The sequence below is a fragment of the Hypanus sabinus genome, chromosome X2 (genome assembly GCF_030144855.1).
Source record: "Hypanus sabinus isolate sHypSab1 chromosome X2, sHypSab1.hap1, whole genome shotgun sequence".
NCBI lineage: Eukaryota > Metazoa > Chordata > Chondrichthyes > Myliobatiformes > Dasyatidae > Hypanus > Hypanus sabinus.
This window is the reverse complement of record NC_082739.1, coordinates 35,976,866-35,997,716: the sequence shown is the minus strand read 5'-3', so window position 1 is coordinate 35,997,716 and position 20,851 is coordinate 35,976,866. Positions and strand designations below refer to the sequence as shown.

The 20,851-nt window shown below is 40.7% G+C and overlaps 1 protein-coding gene across 1 annotated transcript in view; it reads left to right on the top strand.

The window, feature by feature from the left end:
• The window catches only part of stt3a (STT3 oligosaccharyltransferase complex catalytic subunit A), a 78,416-nt gene that overhangs the window by 588 nt on the left and 56,977 nt on the right, over positions 1–20,851 (top strand). The window contains exon 2 of the mRNA XM_059957242.1: positions 19,803–19,926. Within this exon, the coding sequence (XP_059813225.1) occupies positions 19,839–19,926 (88 nt within the window). The 5' untranslated portion in view covers positions 19,803–19,838. The remainder of the gene's footprint in view (positions 1–19,802; positions 19,927–20,851) is intronic.

Here is a 20,851-nt window from a genome sequence, read left to right as displayed (position 1 = left end):
AAGAAAAGTCAAATTAGGGTTAAAGATGCTTTCATACTTGATCATTTATATTTTTAAAATTTGCTTTCTCAATATGAACTTGAATATTTCACTTTCACATTGCTGCATCTATGGATTATGCTGTTTTTAGCTTGTAAATGACCTTGCATTAGTAACTAAGCCCTGACTGCCTTAGCTGTTGTCTTCAAATTAAGTGGTGCCCTGGCAGAGGAGTGTAAGGATTGAGTTTCTGTTTCTAAATTATAATGAAAGAATGTAATTTTATCACATTGTTGTCCATTATTTATTCCTCAACCAGCATAGCCCAGTAAAAAAAAACACAAGTATTTGCTATTTAGCCTTGTTGCACACAAATTGGCTGTCCATTTTCTACATAGTAATGAATAGCCAAGATACTTCATTGGCTGTTAAACACTTTGGGGTGTGACATTGTGAAAAGTGTTGCAATATCTTCTAAACAATTTGACATTGCATTCTAAGTGAATTCTCCTACAGAGAAGGTGTGGATTTGATGAAAGGATACACAATCTTTTGTGTAGCCCTATCCAGTTTGCAAATACTGGAATAATTTGGGAATGAAGCCTTATTTAATAAAAAATGAAAGCAGATTTGAAGTGTTGGACTTCAATGTTATTTCAGCTTTCAAAAGTGAAAGCTTTCCATGGTTCCTTGTTTAATGACTGGAGAAGACGAATTTCAGGATTGTATACTGCATACATATTTTGATAATAAATGTACTTTGAACTTTAAAATCTATTACAAGATATTTAATTAAACAATATGACGCAAGTTGTAGGTGGTTAAATGCTTTTTGTAATGTGATATGTTTTAAACAGCCATATTTTGTGTATTTCTCATTTCTCTTTTGGTCCTTTGTAATGTCCTGAAAGCTAATGATTAAAGATTAGATTAGTTTTATTTGTCACATATGCATTAAAACATACAGAGAAATGGATCAACAAAGTACAAGGATATGCTGGGTCAGTGTCATCAGGCTTCTGGTGCCAAGATAGTATAGCCACAATTTCCTAACTCTAACCTGAATGTCTTTGGAATGTGGGCAAAAACCAGGGAGTCTGGAGGAAACCCACGTGGTCACCAGGAGAATGTACAAACTCCTTATAGGCAGCAGTGGGAATTGAACCCTGATCATACAGCTAGCATCATAAAGCTTTATATTAACCACTACGTCACTGTTAAGCTCAGTTATCTGCCAAATGGAAAATGGGCTGCCAGCACTTTGGTTTATATTTTTGTACAAACTTTTTGTTCTGTTTTTAAGAACTCCATTTTAAAAGTTTTCAGAAAAATAATATTTCATGCACAGAAATACTTCAGATGTATATTGACTATTGTAGGGGAATGTGGCAGCCAGTTTGCACAAATAACATGAAGCAAATCACTGCTTCTGAGTCTATTGATTTTTATTATTGTTGGGGTCATGTTCTAGTTATCATTCTCAAATAAAATGCCTATCAACCATTCCTAATTGTCCTTGATAGAATGGTGGTTAGCTAGCCTTTTGAGCAGCAGGAGACTTCCCCTGAGTGTATTCCCATAATGCTGTCAATGAAGTGATTCCCGAATTTAAATCCAGTAATGATGGATTGAGATGTTTCCCAGTTCAAGGAGTATATGTGGTGGAGTTCTTGGGTGGCTGTAGCTCTTGTTCTTGGTAATTAACGTTGTAGGCTTAGGAGGTGCTGTTGGAATAGTTGAGGTCAGTACCTACATTTTATTTCATCAATGGTACATGTCTAACCACTGTGTGCCAGTGATATAGGGAATGTTAGTAGGTGTCTTAATCTTGGATCAGATTAAGTAGCTTGTTGAAAGTAAATGTATTATTGTATCAAGGTACATATGTGTCAACATGAGATTCATTATCTTGCGGGCATACTCAATAAATCCATAGAATAATAACCATAACAGAATCAATGTAAGACCACACCAACTTGAGCATTCAACCAGTGTGCAAAAAGATGAAAAACCGCAAGTACAAAAAAAAAGGAGTAGCTATAAATAAATAAGTAATAAATATCAAGAACATGAGATGAAGAGTCCTTGAAAGTGAGTCCATGGGTTGTGGGAATATTTCAAAACAAAACACACAAAATGAGGAACTCAGCAGGCCAGGCAGCATCTATGGAAAAGAGTAAATAGTCGATGTTTTGAGCCGAGACCCTTCATCAGGACTGGAGGGGAAGGGAGAAGAAGTACAAGGTGGCAAGTGATAGCTGAAACCAGAGGAGGGGGGTGAAGTAAAAGCTGGGAAGTTGATTGGTGAAAGAGATAAAAAGCTGGAGCAGGGAGTCTCTGATAGGGGAGGACAGAAGAAAGGGAAGGGGGTGGAGCACCGGGGGAGGTGATGGGCAGGTAAGGAAGGTAAGGAGATGAGTTGAGGGAAAGAATGGGGAATGGTGCGGTGGGGGGCAGTTACCAGAAGTTCGATGTAATCGATGTTCATGCCATCAGGTTGGAGACTGACCAGGCAGAATATAAGGTGTTGCTCTTCCAACTTGAGTGTGGCCTCATTGTGGCAGTAGAGGACGTCATGGACTGGCATGTGGGAAGTAGAATTGAAATGGGTGGCCACTGGGAGATTCTCCTTTGTGTAGGTGCTCAGCGAAGTGGTTTCTCAATCTACATTGTGTCTCACCAATATACAGGAGGCCGCACCAGATACAGTAGATGACTCCAACCAGCTTGCAGGTGAAGTGTCACCTCACTGAAAGGACTATTTGGGGCCCTGGTCTCTCACTACCATTCAGGGCCCCAAACAACCCTTCTGGGTGAGGTAAAGGGGTACTCGACCTCTAGTATACTCTTGATTTGTTCCTTGGGGATGTTAGTAGATGAGTCACTTGGTACAGATACTTCCTCTTGGTTACCCCGGTATTTATTTTACTGGTTCACAAATATTGGTCAATGTTTCTGTTTAATGTCCAAGATCTCCAAGATATTGAGCATGTTGAGTGAGTGACGGTAAAACCATTCTATGTCAAAGGTAAATGAAAATAATAAAATGCAGATACTGGAGATCTGAAATAATATAAACCGAAACACCCAGCAAGCCAGGCGCTGTCTTTGGGCAGGGCATACAGGCTTCTTACACGTGATGTCGGAAGTGAACTCTGAACTCTGAGGCCCCAAGCTGTAATAGTGTTAAGCTAGCTGCAGCGTTACTATGGTGCTGCATGTTGCAATTGTCTGCTTCATTTCCTGAGGAGATGTGAATGGAATCGAACATTGTGCAATCATCAGAAGCGGTCCTTGAGCCTGATGGTACATGTTTGTATCTTCTGCCTGATGGGAGGGGATGAAAAGAGACTATCTGGGGTGGGAAGGGACTACTGAGGCAACGAAGAGTGTAGAGGGGATTCTGATTTCTGTGATGTGCTGAGCGTTGTCCATAACTCTGCAATTTCTTGTGGTTTTGGCCAGAGCTGTTGCCATGGTGCATCTAGATACGATGTTTTGCATAATACTGAGATAAAAATTGTTGAGGGTCAGTTTGGACACGCTGAATGGCCTTTGCCTTCTGTGGAAGTAGAGGCACATTCTTAGCATTGACCCCTACATGGTTGGATCAGGTTAAGTTTTCGGTGATGTTTATACCTAGGAACTTGAAGCTCTTAACCATTGAAGTGGCTCCATTGATGTAAATAGGGCCATATATGGCATGATTTGACAAGTCTTATAGTGTGAACTAATCCATTTATTTCTCTTGCATGCTTGAGGTTCTGTGTCATGCCTTCAACAGCTTGACATGTTACTTTTGAGTATGCCTCATGCTGCTACTGGCATGCCCTTCTGCAGTGCTCTGAAGCGAGATTGAAATTTTTAAGTAAATAGGAGTAAAAGAGTGTTGAGGGTAGATATAGGTCCAATACAAAATGACACTGGAGATATTGTAATGAGAGATGCAGAGATGGCAGAGGAACTGAATGCGTATTTTGCATCAGTCTTCACAGTGGAAGACGTCTGCAGTATACCGGACATTCAAGAGTGTCAGGGAAGTGAAGTATGTGCAACTGAGAAGGTGCTCAGGCAGCTTAATGGTCTGAGGGTGGATAAATCTCCTGGACCTGATGGAATGCACCCTCGGGTTCTGAAGGAAGTAGCTGGAGAGATTGCAGAGGCATTAATGATCTTTCAAGAATCAATAGATTTTGGCATTGTATCGGATGACTGGAAAATTGCAAATGTTACTCCATAATTTAAGAAGGGTGGGAGGCTACAGAAAGAAAACTATAGACCTGTTAGCCCAGGCATGGGCAAACTACGGCCCACGGGCCATATGCCGCCCGTTAAGCTTTTTAATCCGGCCCGCAGAACTTGATGAAATTATATTAATAAACCTTGTTAACGTTTTTTCCCCCCCGCAATTCTGGCGTTTTCCCAATAGATGACGCACTCTATATACATTTGTGGCGACCCATTTCCTGGCACATCCGAACCGGTTCACAATTAGCCAGCGTTCCAGCTAAGGGTGATAGCCTGCGGGGATTTGCGAGCACAGAGCTTTGGAGCCTCTGCGCAGGGGGGCAGGTTGAGGAAGGCTAAAAATTGAGGCTGGGGATTTCGAATAAAGTTTTTTTTCTTCGACTGCAGTTACCGACTCCGTGTCGTAATTTTAGCGCTGCATGTAACACACCGCTACACATTGACCTTTGTTGAGGTGCAGCGTATTACTCCACATTTGCGCTTTACTCTTTGTTCGGCTCGACCTATTTGTGTGAACAGGCGTTCAGCGTCATGAACATCAACAAAGCCAGCCACAGATCCAAGTTAACTGACCAACACCTCAGATCCATCCTGAGAATTGCCACAACAAAACTAAATCCAGACTTTGATACGCTGGCTAAAAAGGGAGACCAACAACACTGTTCCCACTGAAATTAAAAATAAGTTTCTTCGTTGTGTTATGTAAAAAATGCATTTGAAAATATTTTTTTCAATAAGCCTTACATGTTACATGTCATTTCTGTTAATTGATGGACATGAGTAGTGCGCAGGTGCACGTACGTTCTCAAAATAAAAAATGCGCTCCAGATCAAATAACGCGCTCCGCAGACTGGCGCGCTGTCACTCTTCTGTCTTTGTGCTGGTCGTTGTTGAGTTTTGGCACAGGGGACAATTGAATAAGAAGGAGCAGGACAAGTAGACCTGCATCTCCTACCGTTTTTGAAATAAAGACAGTCAGGAGGAGAGTGATGATAATATCTTGAAGGATAACAGAATTTTCAGTGCTTTAAAATAATAACTGTTACTATTTTAAAAAGCTGTATTTTATTCATTTAATTTTCAGTGTTTTAAAAGTTATTTCAATAAATAGCTAAATACCATGGGACTTCAAAGACAGATATTTTGTTGTAATGCATTTGTTCATTTTCAATTGAAATTAAAGTACATGTTTTCTACTTATCCTATGATATTTTATTTTCTCTTATGAGGTGTATTACCAAAACACTCCGTCCATCTGCTCCTGGTCCGGCCCCCCTGTCAAATTTTAGAACCCTTTGTGGCCCACAAGTCAAAAAGTTTGCCCACCCCTGTGTTAGCCTGACGTCAGTGGTTGGCAAGTTGTTGGAATTGATTGTTAGGGATGAGATTATGAAGTACCTGGAGGCACAAGGCAAGATAGTTGAAAGCCAGCATGGTTTCCTGAAAGGAAAATCCTGCCTGACAAACCTACTGCAATTCTTTTGAGGAAATTACAAGCAGGGTAGAAAAAGGAGATTCAGTAGATGTGATGTACTTGGATTTTCAGAAGGCCTTTGACAAGGTGCCGCACATGAGGCTGCTTAGCTAGATAAGAGCCCATGAAATTACAGAGAAGTTACTAGCATGGGTGGAGCATTGGCTGATCGAGATCCTGTTCTGACTGGCTGCCGGTTACCAGTGGAATTCCACAGGGGTCAAGTTGGGACCACTGCTTTTCATGATATATGTCAGTGGTTTGGGCTATGGTATTAATGGATTTCTGGCCAGATTTGCTGATGATACAAAGATAGGTGGAGGAGAGAGTAGTGTTGAGGAAACAGAGAGACTTAGACAGTTTAGGGGAATGGGCAAAGAAGTGGCAAATGAAATACAATGTTGTAAAGTGTATGGTTATGCACTTTGGTGGAAGAAGTAAATGGGCAGACTATTATTTAGATGGAGAGAGAATTCAAAATGCAGAGATGCAAAGGGACTTGGGAGTCCTTGTGCAAGATATCCTAAAGGTTAACTGCCAGGTTGAGTCGGTGGTGAAGAAGGCAAATGCAATGTTGGCGCTCATTTCTAGAGGTATAGAATATAAGAGCAGGTGTGTGATGTTGAGGCATTCGTGAGACCACACAGAGTATTGTGTGCGGTTTTGGGCTCCTTATTTTAGAAAGGATATACTGACATTGGAGAGGGTTTAGAGAAGATTTGCGAGAATTATTCCAGTAATGAAAGGGTTACCATATGAGGAATGTCTGGCAGCTCTTGGGCTGTATTCCCTGGAGTTCGGGAAAATGAAGGGAGATCTCATAAAAACATTCCAAATGTTTAAAACCTGAACAGATAAGATATGGCAAAGTTATTTCCCATGGTAGGGGATTCTAGGACAAGAGGGCTCAACTTCAGGATTAAGGACGTCCTTTTAGAACTGAGATGCAGAGAAATTACTTTAGTCAGAGGGTGGTAAATCTGTGGAATTTGTTGCCATGAGCGACTGTGGAGGCCAAGTCATTGGGTGTATTTAAGGCAGAGATAGATAGGCTCTTGATTAGCCAGGCTATCAAAGGGTATGGGATGAAAGCAGGGGAGTGAGGATGACTGGAAGAATTGGATCAGCCCATGATTGAATGGTGGAGCAGACTCGATGGGCCAAATGGCCTACTTCTGTTCTTATATCTTATGGTTTAAACCTTGGATTGATCATAATGACATCATGAGGAATATCCCAAGCCATGAAATTAGAGATTTTGGTGTTGTACGTTTATGCTTCCATTGATAGTCCAGTGTTGAACTACCACATTTGTTTGATACTGTCCCAGTTCACAAAATCTTACTGCTACACAGCATGTAATATGTTGATAAGGATGGGATTTTGTATTCTCAAAGGCTGTGCAGCAGTGATTTCTACTGATGCTGTCACGGACAAACACTTTTGCAAGGTGAAGGGAGATCAAGAAGGTTTATCCTGCTTGATATTGTCATGGTTTGCTGAAAGTTAGGGCGTTTGGGATTTAATAGTGGTACTACCAGCCATCCCCTGGTGATGTCCATAAGACATAGAAGCAGGATTAGGCCATTCAACCCATTGAGTCTGTTTCACCATTCCATCGGGCTGATTTATTATCTTTCAACCCCATTCTCCTGCCTTCTTGCCATAACATTTGATATTTTTTGAATTTTCCCCTGTTTAGAAAATAGATTGTGTCTTAGTTTCTTCTACCAAAGTGCATGACCATACAATTCCCCACACTATATTCTGTATGCCACTTTGTAGCCCAATCCCCCAATTTGTGGAAGTCCTTCACATACTCTGCTTCCTCAACCTTGCCTGCTCCTCTACCCATCTTTGTATCGTCCGCAAACTTGGCCATAAAGGCACCAATTCCTTCATCCTTCATGACATATAACATAAAAAGAATCAGTCCCAACACTGACCCCTGCAGAACACCACTATTTACCAGTGGCCTACCAGAAAAGGCTCTCTTTATTTCCACTCTGTCTTAGGCCTTTTTTAGCATGTGCCTCCAAATACTCTGAAGCTTTATCCTTAATAATAGACTCTAACATCTTTACAACCACTGGAGTCAATGGCCTATAACTTTCTTCTGCCTTCCTTCCTTCCTTCCTTGAAGATTAGAGTGACATTTGCAATTTTACAATCCTCATGAAATATTCCAGAATCTAGTAATTCTTGAAAGATTCTTAATAATGTCGACACAATCTCTTGAGCTACCTCTTTCAGGTCCACATGGGTTACCTACCTTTAGATTTCTCTGTTTCCCAAGTATGTTCTCCTTAGTAATAGCAACAACACTCACTTCTGTCCCCTTACATTCTCGTATTGCTGAAATTCTGCTAATGAAAACTGCGGCAAAATACTTATTCAATTCATCTGACATTTTTGTCCCCCATTACTACCTCTCCAGCACTGTATTTCAGCAGTCCAATATTTACTCTCATCAGTGTTTTAGTCTTTATATATCTAGAAAAAAACTTATTGTATCCTCTTTTGTATCATTGGCTACATATTGCATCTTTTCTCTCGATGGAACCAGCCTTCTGCTGGTTTTTGAAAGCTTCACAATTCTCTTCCTTTGCTATATTATATGCGCTTTTTTTGCTTTTGTGCAGTTTTTGACTTCCCTTGTCAGCCATGGTTGCCTCATGTTTCCTTGAAAATACTTCATTTTTGGAATGTATTTTTCCTGTGCCTTCGTATTTCCCCAGAAACTCCAGTCACTGCTGTTCCCGTCATCCCTGCTAATGTCTCCTTTGAATCAACTTTGGCCAGCTGCTCTCTCATGCCTCTGTACTTTCTGTTACTCCACTGTAATGCTGGTACATCTGAATTTTAGCTTTTTTTGGGATGAATTCTATCATGATGACTGTCTCCTAGAGTTCAGTTACCTTAAGCTCCCTAATCAAATCTGGTTCGTAACGTAATACCCAATCTAGTATTGCTATTTCCTCTAGTGAGCTGAACCACAAGCTGTTCTAAAAAGCATCTAGTAGGCATTCTACAAAATCCATGTCTTGTGATCCAACACCAACCTGATTTTCCCAATCTACTGTATCTGCATATTGAAATCCCCCATGATTATCACAGCATTGCCCATTTTACATGTCCTGTATGTAAATCCTATCAGGGTCTTTACCTGATTTCATTTTTTACCAACAGAGCCACCCCGCCACCTCTGCCTACCTGCCTGTCCTTTCAATACAGGATGTATCCTTGGATAGTAAGCTCCCAACTATGATCTTTCAGCCACAACTCAGAGTTGCCCACATCATACCTACCAATCTAGCTGCACTGCAGGACCATTGACCTTATTCTGTATACTGGGCACATTCAGTCCTGTATTCATCACCATTTTTGATTTTTGCCCATTGTTGCATTTACTTGGAGCCTCCGCCTTTGCTTGCCCAAGCATGTTGAGTCATAGCCAGCCCACTCCAAACACAGGCAACTCCGCTTACACTTCCTTTCTTTTTATTGATGCTGTGCTGATTGCAGCCTACCAAAAGAGCCAAAAGCACCCAAGCTCTTTTTAAACCTTGTACCGAGTTACCGTGAGCCATGTCTCACACTGATTGTAGTCCCCTCACCAGAGTACACTGCTTTCTTGCAATTTCAGTTTTTTCTTCAATGTTGTTCAATATGGATAAGCAAATTCATCAGCTGGTGGGAAGGTAGGTGGTAACCAGGAGATTTCCTTTGGTAAGGTTGGCATGCCTTTAGGGCTTGATATCATTGAAGTCTTGTTAGCCCATTTTGGTGGGGGGGGGGAGGGGGATTCATGATTCAATTGCAGTGGTGAGCCTGGAATTGCACATATTCTAGAAGGGGTAGGAGGGGCTTATTTCCTATTCTGGAAGATATTTGCAAATGGATTTTTGGACTAGTAAATTTAGTTAATTGTTCAGCTTGTTAGTCGTATAAATCCAGACAAATCATGGAACACAAGATCTGTTTATACTTTATGTGTGATAAAATCTTTATTGTTCATTTAAATGAGACAGCATAATGAAGTCTTGTAATGAAATGTTACTTTTAACAGCTATTAGTGTAGTGTTAACCCAGGACACATTAATTTGACTAGACTATGTTCAAAATATTTCCAGTCAAACTGATGTGTTAATTATTACTTGCAATACATGAATAAGAGTAAGAAGTTCAATCTTATAAGAAAAGTAAGAAGTTCTGAATGTTGAGGACAGATAGCCGTTTTGCTGCCTGCACTGGTGAGATCTGTGACAGTGGCATTTCTGTACCAAAATAACAATTGTTACTAACTAGTTAATGCATTGAGCTTGAGAATGCCTTTGCTTGCTGTGAGTTCCAGATTTCTTGAATTTTTGTAAGGGGTTTCCATTTTGTTCTGTGAATGAATTGAGCTGCCAATTTTAAAACATGAAAGGTTTTTGATTTTTCTGAATTAATGCACTGTAATGTTCTAGAATTAATTGGAAATATTGCTGAAAATTCTGTGCACTGGATGTGTTGATCAGTGGAAGATACTAGCTCAGGCATGGGCAAACTACGGCCCACGGGCCATATGCGGCCCGTTAAGCTTTTTAATCCGGCCCGCAGAACTTGATGAAATTATATTAGTAAACCTTGTTAACGTTTTTTCCACGCAATTCTGACATTTTCCCAATAGATGACACACTCTATATACATTGACCTTTGTTGAGGTGCAGCGTATTACTCTACATTTGCGCTTTACTCTTTGTTCAGCTCGACCTATTTGTGTGAACAGGCGTTCAGCGTCATGAACATCAACAAAGCCAGCCACAGATCCAAGTTAACTGACCAACACCTCAGATCCATCCTGAGAATCGCCACAACAAAACTAAATCCAGACTTTGATGCGCTGGCTAAAAAGGGAGACCAACAACACTGTTCCCACTGGAATTAAAAATAAGTTTCTTCGTTGTGTTATGTAAAAAATGCATTTGAAAATATTTTTTTTAATAAGCCTTACATGTTACATGTCATTTCTGTTAAGTGATGGACATGAGTAGTGCGCAGGTGCACGTACATTCTCAAAATAAAAAATGCGCTCCAGATCAAATAACGCGCTCCGCATACTGGCGCGCTGTCACTGTTCTGTCTTTGTGCTGGTCGTTGTTGAGTTTTGGCACAGGGGACAATTGAATAAGAAGGAGCAGGACAAGTAGACCTGCATCTCCTACCGTTTTTGAAATAAAGACAGTTAGGAGGAGAGTGATGATGATAATATCTTGAAGGATAACAGAATTTTCAGTGCTTTAAAATAATAACTGTTACTATTTTAAAAAGCTGTATTTTATTCATTTAATTTTCAGTGTTTTAAAAGTCATTTCAATAAATAGCTAAATACCATGGGACTTCAAAGACAGATAGTTTGTTGTAATGCATTTGTTCATTTTCAATTGAAATGAAAGCACATGTTTTCTACATATCCCATGATATTTTCTTTTCTCTTATGAGGTGTATTACCAAAACACTCCGTCCATCTGCTCCTGGTCTGGCCCCCCTGTCAAATTTCAGAACCCTTTGTGGCCCACAACTCAAAAAGTTTGCCCACCCCTGTACTAGCTGAACTTAATGGCAATCTGGTGTTACACCACAAGGTGCTGTGATATCATGCATTTGTCACAGATTTGAACTTGACTGCATTTAAAGCTACTATTATTTTGGACAGCAAACCGAGAACGTTATTGTGCTTCTCGCTAGCCTATCTCAGTCTGTATTTGACCAGGAAGAGCTTGATTAGGTGGCAGAAACATTCTGCTCATCAGTATTGCAGTCCTTTGTCCAGATAAAGAAATGCGAAACAGACTTTCCTCTGTATAACACTCTGCACAACATGACTATCTTGGGGAATAAGCTAATACCTAAGTTGTTAGTTATTGTTGTAATATTAAAGACTGTAGCCAATTTGGTTTAATGCATCGCTTTATTACCCACAAAACTGGTGTCCTACAAAGGATGCATCCTTGGCCCTCTACTCCCTATACACTCAACAACTGCTTGGCCAACCTCTGCTGTACATCTATCTACACCACTGTAGTGGGCTGAAATTCAAATGATGATGAGTTGGTGTACAGGAACAAGATGGTGTCTTAAGCACAATCTTTCCCTCAGTGTCAGCAAAACAAAAAACCTGATCATTGACTTCAGGAAGGGGTTGGTGCACACACTTCTGTTGACATCAACTGTGCTGTGGTCAAGAGGGTTGAAAGCTTCAAGTACCCAGCAGTGAACATCATCAACTAGCCTGTCCTGGTCCATTCACATAGATGTTATAGCCGTGAAATCACACTAGCACCTCTTCTTCCTCAGGGGCCTAAAGAAATTTGGCGTGGCCGCTTTGACCCTCACCAATTTTTATTGGTGGACCATAGAAAACATCCTAGCCAGATGGGTACATCTTAGTATGGTATCTGCTCTGTCCAAGACTGAAGAATCTATAGAGCATTGCAAACGCAGCTCAGCACTCCTGGAAACCAGCTCCCCTCCACAGACTCTGCCTACTCCTCTCTGCCTTGGTAAAATAGTAAGCATAATCAAAGATCCCATACACCTGGGCATTCTCTCCCGCAAGTTACAAAAGAATGTCCTACCAGGTTCATCATGGCTAATCCAATTTTCCTTTCAGCCCCAATCTCCTGCCTTCTCTTCTCCCCCCCCCCCACCCATATCCCTTCATGCCCTGACTAATCAGGAATGTATCAACCTCCGCCTTAAATATACATAAAGACTTGGCCTTCACAGTTGCCTGTGGCAAAGAATTCCAGAGATTCACCACTCTCTGGCCAAAGAAATTCCTCCTCATCTCCTTTCAAAAAGAACTCTCCTCTATTCTTGAGGCTGCATCCTCTGGTCATAGACTTTCCCACCATAGGAAAGATCATCTCCACATCCACTCTATCAAGGCCTTTCACAATTCAATGGGATTCAATGAGGTCACCCCTCACTCTTCTGAATTCGAGTGAATGCAGGCCCAGGGCAACCAAGTACTCTTCATATGACAAGCCATTCAATCCTTGAATAATTTTCGTGAACCTCCTTTGAACCCTCTCCAGTTTCAGCACATCCTTTCTAAGATAAGGGGCCCAAAACTGCTCTCAGTACTTCCAAGTGTGGCCTCATCTGTGCTTTATAAAGTCTCAACATTACATCCTTGCGTTTATATTCTAGTCCTTTTGAAGTGAATGCTAACGTATTTGCATTTGCCTTCCTCACCACAGGCACAACTTACAAATTAACCTTTAGGGAGTCCAAGTGCCTTTGCACATAATTTTTTTTATATTTTCTCTCCATTTAGAAAATAGTCAGCCCTTTATTTCTACCAAATTGCATGACTGTACACTTCCCAACACTGTATTCCATCTGCCACTTCTTTGCCCATTCTCCTAATCTAAGTCTCTGCCTCTGCTTCCTCAAAACTACCTGTCCCCTTCACCTATCATTATATCGTCTTCAAACTGCAACAAAACCATCCATTCCATCATCTAAATCATTGATTATATAATGTAAAAAGATTCAGTTCCAATACAGACCCCTGTGGAACACCACTAGTCACCGGCAGCCAACCAGAAAAGGCTCCCTTTATTCCCATGCTTTGCTTTCTGCCAATCAGTCACTGCTTTGTCCATGCTAGAATCTTTCCTTTAATATCATGGGCTCACAGCTGGTTAAGCAGTCTCATTTGTGGCACCTGTCAAAGGCCTTCTGAAAATCCAAGCACACAACATCCACTGATTCTGCTTTGTCTATCCTGCTTGTTATTTCTTCAAAGAATTCCAACAGATTGTCGGGTAAGATTTTGTCCTTGAAACCATGCTGACTTTGGCCTATTTTATTATGTGCCTGTAAGTACCCTGAGACCTCACCCGTAATAATCGACTTTTAACATCACTAAGATCAGAATAACTGGCCTATAGTTTCCTTTCTTTTACCACTCTCCCTTCTTGGAGTGATATTTGTGCTTTTCCAGTCTTCTGGAACCATTCCAGAAGCTAGTGATTATTGAAAGATCATTACTAATGCCTCAATGATCTCTTCAGCCACCTCTTTCAGAACCCTGGAGTGTACACCATCTGGTCCAGGTGACTTTTCGACATTCAGACCTTTCAGTTTCTTAAGAACCTTCTCTCAAGATATGGAAACAATGCACTTCATGCCCACTGACACCTGGTACTTCCACAAATCTGCTAGTATCTTCCACAGTGAAGACTGATGCAAAATAATTACTCAATTCGTCTGCCATTTCCTTGTCACCCATTACCACCTTGCCAGCATCATTTTTCAGTGGTCTGATATTCACTCTCCCCTCTCTTTTACACTATGCATCTGAAGAAACTTTTGGTATCGTCTTTAATATTATCGGCCAGCTTACTTTTGTATTCCATCTTTACCTTAATGACTTTTTTAGTTGCCTTCTTTTGGTTTTTAAAAGCTTTCCAATCCTCTAACTTTCAGTGAATTTTTTCCTCTACTTCTGCCCTGTTTTTGGCTTTTACGTTAGCTTTGACTTCTCTTGTTAGCCACGGTTATGTCATCCGTCCTTTAGAATACTACTTTCTCTTTTGGAAGTACATATCCTGTGCCTTTTAAATTGCTTCCAGAAATTCCAGCCATTGCTGCTCTGCTGTCATCCTTGCCAATGTTCCTTTCCGGTCAATTCTGGCCAACTCCTCTCTCATAATCTGTAATTCCCTTTACTTCACTGTAATACTGATATTTGAGAAGGAGAAGCTAAAGTCAGATATATCAGGGCAAATTTGATCATATTGATCACTTGGCCTTAGGGGCTGTTTTACGTTAAGCTGTCTAATAAATTCTGATTCATTGCACAACACCCAATCCAGAATAGCTGATCCTCTAGTGGGCTCAACCAAAAGCTGCTCTTCAAAGCCATCTCGTAGGCACTCTAGAAATTACCCCTCCTGGAATCCAGCAGCAACCTGATTTTTCCCTAACTACCTGCATATTGAAGTCTCCCGTGATTCTGCCTTTTAACTTAGCACCTAACTTCCTGAGCTCCCTATACAGAACTTCGTCACTTGTCCTATTCATGTCATGGGTACCTACACGGACCACGACTTCTGGCTGTTCACCCTCCCACTTAAGAATGCTGAGGTCTTGGCCTGAGGTACACTGGACCTTGGCACCCAGGAGGCAATATATCATCCGGGAATCTTGTTCTCGTCCACAGAACCTCCTGCCCTAACTAATGGATCCCCTATCACCACAGCGTGTCTCTTCTCTCTCTCTCCCTCTCCCCCTCCCTCTCTCCCCCTCTCCCCCTCTCTCCCTCTCTCCGTCCCCCACCCCCACCCCGCCTTCCAAATCATAGAGGCAGACTCGGTGCCAAAGTCCTGACCACTGTGACTTTGCTTTGTTGGGTCAACCTCCCCCCATCAACAGTATCCAAAATGATATACCTGTTGTTGAGGGGGATGGCCAGAGACATACTCTACATTGGCTCCTTAACCCCTTTCCCCTTCCTGACTGTTGCCCAGTTTCCTGTGGCCTGTCCCTTGGATGTACACCGGAGGTCTCTCTGCCTTCCCACATCCCGCAAGAGGAGCATTTCAGTATCCTGCCTGTCATCTCTACTGTCCTAGTTGAGCAAATATAAAGAAGAGAAGGAAAAAAAACTTGAGTTTTTCTTTCCTTTACTTTCTTTGACTGACCCTCTAAGAACTAAAGCCTCAGCATTCTATGACAACATCCACTTAGACATTGGCCACTGCTCTTGCCCTTGTCTTCCTTTACTTTGCTTTTACTAATCAGTCACAAGATCCAATTGGTCAAAGGTCGTTTTTGCTTCTGTGACTCACTGCTGCCTTTTATTTTCGGGCCGTAGACCTGATTGAAGTCCCCCTTCTCCAAACTTCTGATGTCCAGATTGGCTGCTGGTCAAAGCTCTGTTAGTAATGTCCTCAATGCTGGGGAGGCTACTGCCCATGGTGGAGCTGACTGAGTTTACAACCCTCTGCAGCTTTTACTGATCCCATGTGTTAGCCCCTCTGTACCAGCCAATGATGCAACCAGTTCAAATGCGCATCTGTAGAAATTTGCCAGTCTTTGGTGACATACCCCAAGTATCATTAAACTCCCAATAAAATATAGCCATGGGCATGCCTTCCTCTTAATTGCATCAATATATTGGGCCCAGGTTAGATCTTCAGAGATGTGGTGGTGTTAAGGGTTATCAGCTGTTGTAAGCATTAAATTACAAGTAAGTTACTATGAATATATATCAGTGAATACTTTTTTCCATTTGCTCAGGGTAAGCGAATGCAGCAGCTTTCATTCCAGGCCCATTAAAGATACAATGGTCGATGAGTTCATATACAATTACGATAATTTTTAAAAATCAATGCAATAAAATGCTGTTCTTTATACCAACTATAAAAGTTGTTTGAAATGTTCTCGGCATACACAATCAGAAATAGTTGGAGAAAATACAGTGTAAAGTAACCAGAATGTTGTATTCATTTCAAGGGTTATATTAGGGTATTGCCAAAATCAGGTTTGTATTCCTTGTGGAATTTAGAATGTTAAACTAAGATATCATTTTCAAGTTATGAAGGAGAAACTGAAAAGAAAAATAGAAACTATTTCTTTTGAGTCAGGATTTGGGTGTCTTAAAATGAAATGCCAACTATCAGCAGTGATTAGGGTGCATAAAGGGGAAGTAATTTGGGACCTACTTGTAAGTGGCAATTCAAGCCCAGTCGGTTTTTAATTTTAGATTATTGAGAAAAGTTTAGTTGACTGAGAAATTGGACACAGGCAAGGGCAAGTGTATGGATTTGAGTTGCAAATAACCATGGTGTTAAATCGATATTCATCAGTCTAGCTGTAGGTCACATTTTACTTTTATGAAATATAATAAAAATTGGTAAATGTCAAGGGCAAAAGAATGTTTTAAGTACTCATCGACGTCAGAAGAGGAAAAAGCACTAGAATGGGAGAAAGCACCAATAGGTCTTTAGCCCTGATCAACTGCATCATAGTCCCAAAGATACTAGTTGCATTAGTTATGATTGCCAAAAAAAATCCTATTTTCTGGAAATACTCCACTGAATTGAAAAGAAACACCCCTCAAGTTCTGAAAGGGTATGAACCTAAAACTAATTTTCTTTCTCTCACTGCAGTAATTAAAATAGAAAATGCTTGAAACATTTAGCAGTGGGAAGAGCAGCAGAATTAATGTTTCAGTTCTCTTATCCCAGCAACATCTAATGTTGGGTGTCGTTGAAATCAATGTCTAAGTAAATGACTGCAGATCGGTTGGAAAGTCATGTCAAGACACAGCTTTATAAAAGAAGAATTAAGTTTGAGTTTACTGAACAAATACGATGGTGCACAAAACCTGACAGTATAATGATAAACCTCAGCAGGACTGAAGTGCAAGGCTCCCACAGCACTGCAAGGGACAGTGAATTGAAACAAAGATGGATAGATGAGTTGAGTTGGCAAGCATTTAATGAGTGGATGTCTTGGGGGATCACATCCGCATTCTCAGCAGTTAGAATTTATAATAATGGCTTGCTGAAGGGACTGAGCATAATGTTGTTGGATTTTATAATGCAATAACTTTTGTATTGCATCATACATTGTGTAATATAGTATCAGATTATACTAAAGCTGATGGGAAGATAACATGAGGGCACAACAGGTAAATATGTGAGTGAAAAGATAAATGTAGGGGAGAGTGAAATTATCCACTTTGTTCAAAGTTCAAGTTTATTTGTCATTCATTCATACATGGATGCTCATGAACACAGTGTTACTCCAGGTCCAAGGTGCAAAATACAGTACCAACAGTCGTATACAGCCCAGACACATTTTTGCACATATAACATAGTAGTAAAATACAGTCACACGAAAAAAATAGCCCAAGCCCTGAGTCCATGATTGTTGCAACAGTCTGCAGTTGAACACAATACAGCTTGTCTTCTGCCAAGTGAACACTGGGGGGGGCAGCACTGACACCAGCATGGACGCCGTGCCTCTGGCATTCCGGTAGAATGCCCGTCTCCGAAGCCTCCCCTGCGCAGCTGGAAACAGGTGACATACGGCTTGAAGTCTAGTCCTCGCTACAACCGAGGTCATGCAGCTCCCCTGTCATTCCTTCATGATGTTACTGGCACCTTTCTGTATATATGACCTGGAAAGCAGGTAGGCTGGTGTCATTGATGCATTGGGCAGTTTTGACTTTCCTGTTTATTGTGGTGTGGTTTCTGTACCTTGCAGTGATACAAAGTGTGGAAAGATGCTGGACTGATACCTAATTGGAGCATATGATCACTAGTTGGTGTTCAGAGAGACCTGAGTGGACATTTTCATTCATGCAAAGGAAATGAAACTCACGCTTTCTGAAAAGAAGATCTTTGTTAACCATTCAGCTTTTGTTGTGGTTGCAGCTGGAATAATGTTAGTTTTGTGTTGAATTAAGCATTTAAACGAAGCAGGCCATGTCATAAGTATTCTACTTTCTCTCTGAACTAATCCACACTCATAAGATAAAACCAAGCTTAGAGAGAGGTAAAGCAATTCCGTTGTTTAAAAAAAATCCCATTGGGTTCTTGCAGAAACTCTTTCCATTAGGATTCATTTGAGTATTTATTGCTCAGTTTGTAGGCTATTTACTCAGTTACGTGCTGTACATTCAAAGGTAAATTCACAAAATAGAGTACTGGAGTTTAACTACCTTTCCAACTCTGGGAACTAAGATAATTCTAGGAACATGTCGGAGAGAGATTGAAAGTCTGTTTGAATGGTGCCACAACACCAACCCCTCACTCAATGTCAGCAAAACCAAAGATCTGATTATTGACTACAGGACAAGGAAATCAGAGGTTTTAATGAACCAGTCCCTGTCAGTGGATTGGAGATGGAGAGGTCAATAACTTTAAATTCCTAGATGTTGTCATTTCAGAGAATCTGTCCTAGGCCCAGCAAGTAAGTGCAGCTATAAAGAAGGCATAGCAGTGCTTCTATGTACTTAAAAGTTTGTACAGATTTGGCATGTCATCTGAAACATCTACAGAAGTTTGTCAATGCATAGTATAGAGCATTGTGACTGGTTGCATCTCACGGCCTGGTATGGAAACACCAATGTCCATGAATGGAAAAGCCTAATAAAAGTAGTAGATAGAGCCCAGTCCATCGCAGGAAAAGCCCTCTCCACCACTGAGCACACCTACAAGAAGTGCTGGCACAAGAAAGCAGCATCCATCATTAAGGAACCCCCACCACCCAGGCCATGCTCTCTTCTCACTACTGCCATTGGGCAGAAGGTACAGGAGCCTTGGGTCCCACTCCAGCAGGTTTAGGAACAGTTATTACCCTTCAACCATTAGCCTTCTGAACCAGTGTGGATAACTTCACCCACCCCAACACTGAGCTGATAACTGAATACAACTTATGGGCCTACTTTCAAGGATTCTACATCTCATCTGCTCAGTATTTATTTATTTATTATTGTTTTAATGCACGTTATTTTCTTTTGCACATCAGTTATCCGTCTGTGTGTAGCCTTTCATTGATTCTATTGTATTTCTTTGTATCCACTGTGAGTGCTAGAAAGATTAATTTTGGTAGAATGTGGTGATTATATATGTACTTTGATAATTTACATTAAACTTTTAAGGTTAGTTCTTGTTGACATGTTGAAATGAAAATCTCCTCTCTGTAGTAGTCCCACATGAAATGTGTCTGACAAGTCATAGATGTGACCTTAGAGTCCCAAATTCTGCACAATACCTCTTTCAGTCCAGAGGCTATTGGCTAGTCAGAGTAATATAATGAAACGATGGAGCAGGCTGCTCTTGAGTCTGAGGTGCAGAAAAGTTGTTCTGCAGGGAAATTTGCTGAAGCTGGATGCTTCTTGGAAATCCTGAATATTACACAGTTGTCTAAAGTAAAAAACATTTCCATATTCCAGTTTGAAATCAACTTTAGAAACTTTAAACAACCTTTCTAGGGAAAGTATTCATCTATTTTGAAGCCTGTTGCTTTTTTTTTGTTTTTATGGTTTCCTGATGGATGAGTTTGCTTCACAGTTCTTGTGTTTCCTTTCCAGTTTCATGATTTGTCAGCTGCCTACACCAGACCAAAGATGACAAAGCTGGGATTCCTGCGATTGTCCTATGAGAAGCAGGATACTCTGCTAAAGCTGCTCATTCTGTCCATGGCAGCTGTGCTCTGTAAGTGGGACTGAAAAAAGAAGTTCTTGAGTGGGTACTGTTCTTAAAGTTCGGTATGCATTCTCAGCAGACCATCTCTTACTGCAGAAACCTGAAACTCTCTTGCTCTCTTCTCTCTTAAAACTGAAGTTTGTTCCCACCTAACTGCTATTTGGTAATTTTTCTTCTTCCTTTAATAACTGTGCTGGCTTTTCCAAGTGCTTGTGAATTTTCACTTTAGAATATCTTATTGTTAAATTTAGTCTGTGTCCGACTTTATCTTGTATAGCTAATCTGTAAGATTCTTGGGCAGTAGTTATAAAATTAATCTAACCTGTGTAAATTATAAGCTTTGCTTTTATCCAAATTTCCCCTCAGTGAGTGGGCAATTGCTCCAATTCATTTTTGGGTCACTTAGAAATCTGACTCTAGATTCAGCTGCACGATCATCACAACTTCACCATTAGCATAAGTTGCTGTGTAGGCACACATTGAGTCATGTAATTCAGCATTATTTTCCTTCCCCTCTCCTCCTGCCTCCTGAGGTTTTAAGAGTGTCTTTCAGCACTGCAGTGAGTAAAAGAGCCGCAGACAAAGTTGCAAGTACTGCCTGCCATTCAGCTGCAGTAAATAAGATCCAGCTGTTCAACAAATAAAATCCGAGCACTTTGAGATGACCTTGCTGAAAGGTGCCAGTACAGGCTGAATCATAGTGTTGAACTGGGGTAAAGTGATTGAGAAGAATGAACAGTGAAATGTATAGGGAGCAAGTCAGTGCCAAACAGACCTTATTTTTATCGAGCTATTTTGTATAACAAAAAAGAATTTTAAAATTTGTTGATTTTTTTTGTTAAAGATATTTTCTATTAACTGTTAATTTTTAAAGTTTCATTTAATTTGGTAAGAGAAAAATTTGTCTTCAAGACAAGTTATTCCTACATATTGA